Source organism: Protomyctophum parallelum (genome assembly GCF_964188405.1).
Source record: "Protomyctophum parallelum genome assembly, chromosome: 8".
NCBI classification, from domain to species: domain Eukaryota; kingdom Metazoa; phylum Chordata; class Actinopteri; order Myctophiformes; family Myctophidae; genus Protomyctophum; species Protomyctophum parallelum.
In genome coordinates this window covers 43,044,974-43,050,989 of record NC_139703.1, presented here as the reverse complement: position 1 = coordinate 43,050,989, position 6,016 = coordinate 43,044,974, and the positions used below count along the sequence as shown (strand labels likewise).

Below are 6,016 nucleotides of genomic sequence, written 5' to 3'. Positions count from 1 at the left end.
ATGTTGCATATAACACACTACTCACTACAGCCGCCAAACCGCACCAATGATTCGCCATGCAACTCCTTGCAACCAAAAAGTTATGAGTAGTTGCATATATGTACGTAGTAGTAGTTGCATGTGCAGCCAATAGCCATCCCTGATTATCCACAGTGGCAGTTGCAAGGATCATTGGTGTCCTTATTTTAAAACTGTTTCGTTGCAAGGAGTTGCGACTAGTTGCATTGGTGTGGTTTGGGCCTTAGCCTAGGCCCTATTTGATTGAAGGCCTCAGGCCTGTGTTGATAAACTAAACAGTCTCATGGTCTGCAGACAGTATCTGCCTGGCCTGCACTGTTCCTTGAGAATATGAGCAGGTGTGTGGCACTGAGTGTCTGTAGCCCATTAATCTACCCACAGCACAAAGACAAGCATGTGACACTTGGCAGCCATGCTTGATGAGAGATGTATGCTACCACAAGCCATAGCAGCACCCCTTCCTTTTAAGATTAGGCAGAGAGGGGCTCCTGCTCTGAAACACGACACCTTGGCCTGCGCCACCATGGCTCCTTGCTTCTTTTCTTCCCCCCACTTGCGTCTGTCCTCGGCTGCTAATTCCCCATCACACTTTCTATGTGGATAGCTGTACTGGCCGATGTTGTGTATTAATACTATTGTTAAATGCACACTCAAGGCTGCCGTCCCTGACTTATTACAAGACTATTGTGCACAACAGAGAAATTGTCAATATTCTATTTAGCCAATTATGGGTCTATGTTGGCTGATTGTCCTGATGAGGCCAGAATCTACCAATGACTTTCCAGTCATAGAGGAGTAAATACTGACAGGGTAATGATTAACATGTTAAAAATCTGTTAAAATGGAAATCATAAACCTTTGGTTTATTCTCTCTACGTTGTTATGCTTTATGGTGAATGGTGACTGACATCCGTTGACTGTTAATACATTGATGAAAGGCAAGTGCAGAATGTCAATGTGCCAGACTAGTGATGTTTTAATCAGTTTGTTATGGGACTGCACTGACCTCTAATGGACAATATAGTCCTTCTAGTTCTAGTAATAAAATCAACACAGTCAACTGCCAACGATATTGGAAAACAGTCAGTCACTGCTGCTTCTCAGTGGAAGTACACTAGCCCAGAATATAGAATATATTGCAAGTGAGCTGCGATGAAGAAGAGAGCAAATTAAGTTAGGCTTTTATAATTACCAGCTACGCCGTGCAGATTTCTGCAATGGGTGTCATCACTTACCTGATGTTTTCTGAGGCTGATTTGAAAATTGTCAAGTGGCATTTCTTCCTCAGCCTATAGTGGGAATAGGTATGCACGGCTTGGGAAGCCGTGGATATGCACGGCTTGGGATATCCGTGGATATGCATTCCTTCTCAGAATGCATTTCTTTCATGTGGATTCCAAGGGATTCGATTTCCCAAAAGTTGCGTAACTGATCTGACAGTGCCTGTTCCTCGATCTCCGACGCTGATGCGCATCACTTCAATGTCCACAACTTCAGTTATGATATTGTGTAGCCCTGTAAACATGACTCTCGTATTCATACGAGAGTCATGTTTACAGGGCTACACAATATCTAGCCCTGGATCATGATCATGTTCCAGGGCTAGATATTGTGGTGACTTCTCCTTGCACCAGCCATCCAAATACACTTTCCAGTGCAACAAGTCCTTCATTCAGTCTCTCTATTTTTCCTGTGACCATTTTCTAATATTGGTTGGTCTCCGCCAATTAGGACTCCATCCCTATGATTTACATTAAATGGATCATTGACCATCAATCATTTGATTGAAATGCATTCTGAGAAGGAAGACATGGCAGCATGGATAGCCGGAAATTAATTTGAATTTCATATTTGAGAAATGAAATTTCAGATATTGAACCATTTCAGTGAGTGAGTGATCTCTAGAATATATTACACCTTGATTTAGAGAGTGTATCTGTACTTTATTTTTTATGTAGGCCTACAGTATTTACCAATATACATAACGGGATACTGTAGTCAGCTCACCAAATTAGGCCTAATTTGTTTCTGTCTGAAAACAAAACGGCCAGTTGCGCGACCTCCTACCTCCAGGCGACGCTGGTTGTCCAATTCCACTACGGAAGCTCCTGCTTACTACGCGTGGGTTGATGCGCATGCGCATGCGGAAGAAACCGACCCCGCCATTGAAGCAAACATCAACGTGCAGCTTTCGTTATTACGGGAATTGAATTCAACAGAATAATCTAAAAACGTATTACTGTATTCGTAGATACGTGCTACTCAGCTGGAGGGATGGCGTACAGAGGACAAGGACAGAAGGTCCAGAAGGTTATGGTGCAGCCAATTGTATCCTTTCTGGTTTAAAAACTCTACTGACTATTGAATTGCTAGCAACGATAGCAGAGTTAGCTTGTCATTCATCGTCCAACGGCGAAAGAAAACCTCACGAGATCAAACTCATCTGGAGTGGAGTCAATTGCTGTGGTGGATTAATGTTCATATTATGTTATTTCGTAACGTTTATGTACCTAAATACGTATGATCCGATTCCGGACCTTTCTAAGAAATTAAGAAGTGACTTGTTGATTCAGAAAACATTTAGTCAACGGCAAGAATAAGAATAATGTATAACCTGACCATTCGTGGAATTTGGCAACGTCTTGTGCAATGCCTTTACTAAATAAAATGCATTTAAAAATATATCGATAGCCCATCAGGTCTGTATACAACATACACTGTATGTAGTCATTTGTCTTGGTTTCCTGGTTATACAAGCACAACATGGCCTATTGTCAAGACGTGCAGTGCAACAGCTCTCCCTTGAATTATACGAATAGTATGAACAAGCATGAATAATATTGTGTCATGTGTGACTATAGCAACATCTGTGCTATTTGCTTTGATATGCCACATTTTCCCTTGACTCTTTTTTTTTACCAGAACCTAATTTTCAGGTATTTACAAAATGTAAGTATTCTTATATTTTACTTAATACTTTAATTATGTTTCGTGTCTGTACTTCTATTTGAAGTTGATCTGGCGTTAATCTTTTCCTCTTGTGTCTTTGCTGCAGCGCTCACGGATCCAGGTGTGGTTGTATGAACAGGTGAACATGCGGATAGAAGGCTGCATCATTGTAAGTTCAAATAAAAATGTGTTTAACATTTGGGATAGTGATATTATATAATTGTTGTTTGTTCCTGGGTAATTTACAGTGCTCAAAATAATATCACTGAATCAATCCTGATTTTAACATTCCAGACTAGAAAATCAGTAATAACAAGTGTGCCACCTGCCAGATATCAGACAGCATGGAGAGACTTAAATATGTGCTCTATCGGAATCTGTATCGAATAGGTTTTTATGATGGTTGATCGGGAGTGGAAAAATCGTGATTGAGGCATCCCTAATGAAAATAGCCACCACTGCATTATCCACCCTGTGGCTTGTTCAATCCATCTCTTCATTGAGACAAAAGCAGCATCAGACGTCTTTTGTGATCTCTACACTGATTCCAACTTTTTTTGTTCACTTTCAGAGCCCATTGATTGTAGAGTAAATATCAACCTAAATAGCATTTTCATTAATTTAAATGGATAGTATTTAACCTAATGTTTACAATTTATTTAAGACCCAAAGTCCATTCATTCACTTAACTAGCTGTATTAGGCTGAGGCGCGCCGGTAGATTGAGTCTATTCCCAGCAGTTGAGTAGTGTGGTGGTGTTTACCTGAAGAAATGCTTTGCTCACTCGCTATATTTTGGTGTTTTCACTGTTTGTTTTGGTAGACAGGGGTGTTTTTGTATGTAACTATACTGAATCTATTCAGTCAGACTCTGTTTAGCCAGGCCCGGCGTCATGGGGGGCAACTGGACCATCTCGCCCAAGACGGCCAGTTAAAAAAACAATCCTGTAGTTTTTAATTAATAACGTTTCGGCGTCTTAAGAAAGTGGTCAGTGATTATGTGTGGGACTGATGTCGGGAGGGCCTTCAGCTGTATATATAATAATAAATAAACGTTTTACCAACAATTCCAATCCAAACAGTGTTTAGATCGCTTTCTTCCCCATGTCTGGTTGTGATTGTGAACATGTTTACCTCCAATATAATTTTTTATTGATTAATGTCCCCTAGGAGTTGTCGGCGAGTCATCAGATCGTTATGTATTTCACACTACAGGAGTCTTTATTTTTATCGACTGTCATATCTGTGTGGCTTTGACACTAAATGATTGATAGCCGACTAGGCATCACACACTGCAAGAGTTCTGTAGTGCAGTCTGCTCAAGTTGACTGCAAGAGTTCTGTAGTGCAGTCTGCTCAAGTTGACTGGCTGAAGCTATGAGTAAAGATGACATGTAGGCTATTTATTAGACCTGCATTTAACCACAAATGATCAGTTTATGCATGTCTTTAAATCAAGTAAGTATCAATTTTGGAGAAGAAAGCTTATGCTCACATTTCTTTCTCATCTTAGGGCTTTGACGAGTACATGAACCTGGTTCTAGATGATTCTGAGGAAGTCCACATGAAGACAAAGAACAGAAAGCCCCTGGGTGAGATGCATGCAGTCTAAAGCTTTCTGTCCTAACCTTTAGTTAACCAAGATTAGAAGATCCCTTGATTTAACTACCGGTAGTTCAACCTATCCCAATTGATCTATTCGTTGATTTTCTTTTTTTATTTAATTATTCCTTGCAACTCATTTAGTCAGAATGACAGTAAATTGAAAGGTGTCATCATGACAACGTATGTATATTATGTATGAATTGTATATGAATATTCACTCCTTTATGGCCATTAATTGGCTTATCCAGAACTGAATTACATCTTTTGAATTTCTCTGCCTGTCTTATCTTAACAGTTTTCTCTTTCTGCCTATGTATTTCAGGGAGGATCATGCTAAAAGGAGACAACATCACTTTGCTGCAGAGCGTGGCCACTACTACTACCTAACCTGGTGTGGAAGTTTCACAACTGATGTTTGCGACGCTAAATTTTCTATACTTTTTTTTGTTTAGTTTAGTTTAGCCAATTAAATGGATGTTCTTCTTTATGTAACATGGATGATGTAATCAATGGTTAGTTTTCCTAGAGGTTTCTCAAAAATAAAGCCCTTTGTTTTTGTTTCTTACAGATGTTATCATTATTCTAGTATTTTGCACCTCTTTTTGAGATTTTTGATTGTATAGAGCTACACTGCCATCTAATGGTAGGCAGTAAAATAGCATTATAATAATGTAGGTCAAACAAAGCTGCAGATGAATCGAGACAACTTAAGATAAGATTTGTGATTTTGTTGTATTAAGTTCACAGAGATGGCACAACCTTTAAGAGTGCTTTTAGGAAAAGCCATAGACCATTACAATAAAACTAGCTGAAACCTAAATATTGAAAGGACTATGTTTGAAGTTTCAAGTTCTTTAGCTTAGTCCAGTTACCCTGGGTAAACATGGTAACTTTGCTTTGCTTTGCTTTGAAAAGTATGGTGAAATGTCCCAATTAAGTTTAATTCTGGCACATAGTTTGTGGGTACAGTTTAACCAAAAACAGTAAATTGAACGATAAATGTATGAAATGGAAAACTTGACCCCAAAGAAATTTGCATTTTGTCCAAATGTTAAAGAAATTAGCAATTCTTAAAGCAAATCTTACGGTCATAGCGTAAACCACGCTATATAAAATGTTACAATATTATCTGTCAATGGGAAACTGATGGTATTAAAATGGGATATTTAAACAGTACACTAAATGTTATGTTTCAATGCACATTCCTGCATTACATAAAGTTCTTCTGCAGTGGACAAAAGAAAATCCACAATTTTGGTTTCTGGCTGGGGTACTCTGAGGCATATGGGTGTGAAATTGAAATCATAAAATACATTTTCAGTTTAAAGTTAACCCAGATCGTGTCGAACTGGACTGGTGAGTGTTGAACGATGCTGAGTGACGTAGTACGCGACGTGTCCCTGTTCTGCTGAGTGGGAAGCCCCTAGCGTCAGCCTGCCAACGCCC

General features: G+C 39.3%; 1 protein-coding gene across 1 annotated transcript; it reads left to right on the top strand.

Annotated features, from left to right (window-relative positions):
* The first annotated feature begins 2,170 nt into the window (after nt 1-2,170).
* snrpe (small nuclear ribonucleoprotein polypeptide E) lies at nt 2,171-5,135 on the top strand. Its single transcript, XM_083771985.1, has 5 exons — nt 2,171-2,346; nt 2,941-2,967; nt 3,074-3,136; nt 4,479-4,557; nt 4,893-5,135. The coding sequence occupies exons 1-5, from the start codon at nt 2,293-2,295 to the stop codon at nt 4,955-4,957; spliced, it is 288 nt and encodes a 95-aa protein (XP_083628111.1). The 5' UTR covers nt 2,171-2,292; the 3' UTR covers nt 4,958-5,135.
* The last annotated feature ends 881 nt before the right edge of the window (nt 5,136-6,016 follow it).

What these genes read in the sequence shown, in the direction of transcription:
- snrpe (XM_083771985.1), top strand. Translation starts at nt 2,293, where the DNA reads ATGGCGTACAGAGGACAAGGACAGAAGGTCCAGAAGGTTATGGTGCAG. An exon ending in TTTTCAGGTATTTACAAAAT is followed by an intron (nt 2,968 to 3,073) that starts GTAAGTATTCTT and finishes TCTTTGCTGCAG; the next exon opens with CGCTCACGGATCCAGGTGTG. An exon ending in AAAGAACAGAAAGCCCCTGG is followed by an intron (nt 4,558 to 4,892) that starts GTGAGATGCATG and finishes TATGTATTTCAG; the next exon opens with GGAGGATCATGCTAAAAGGA.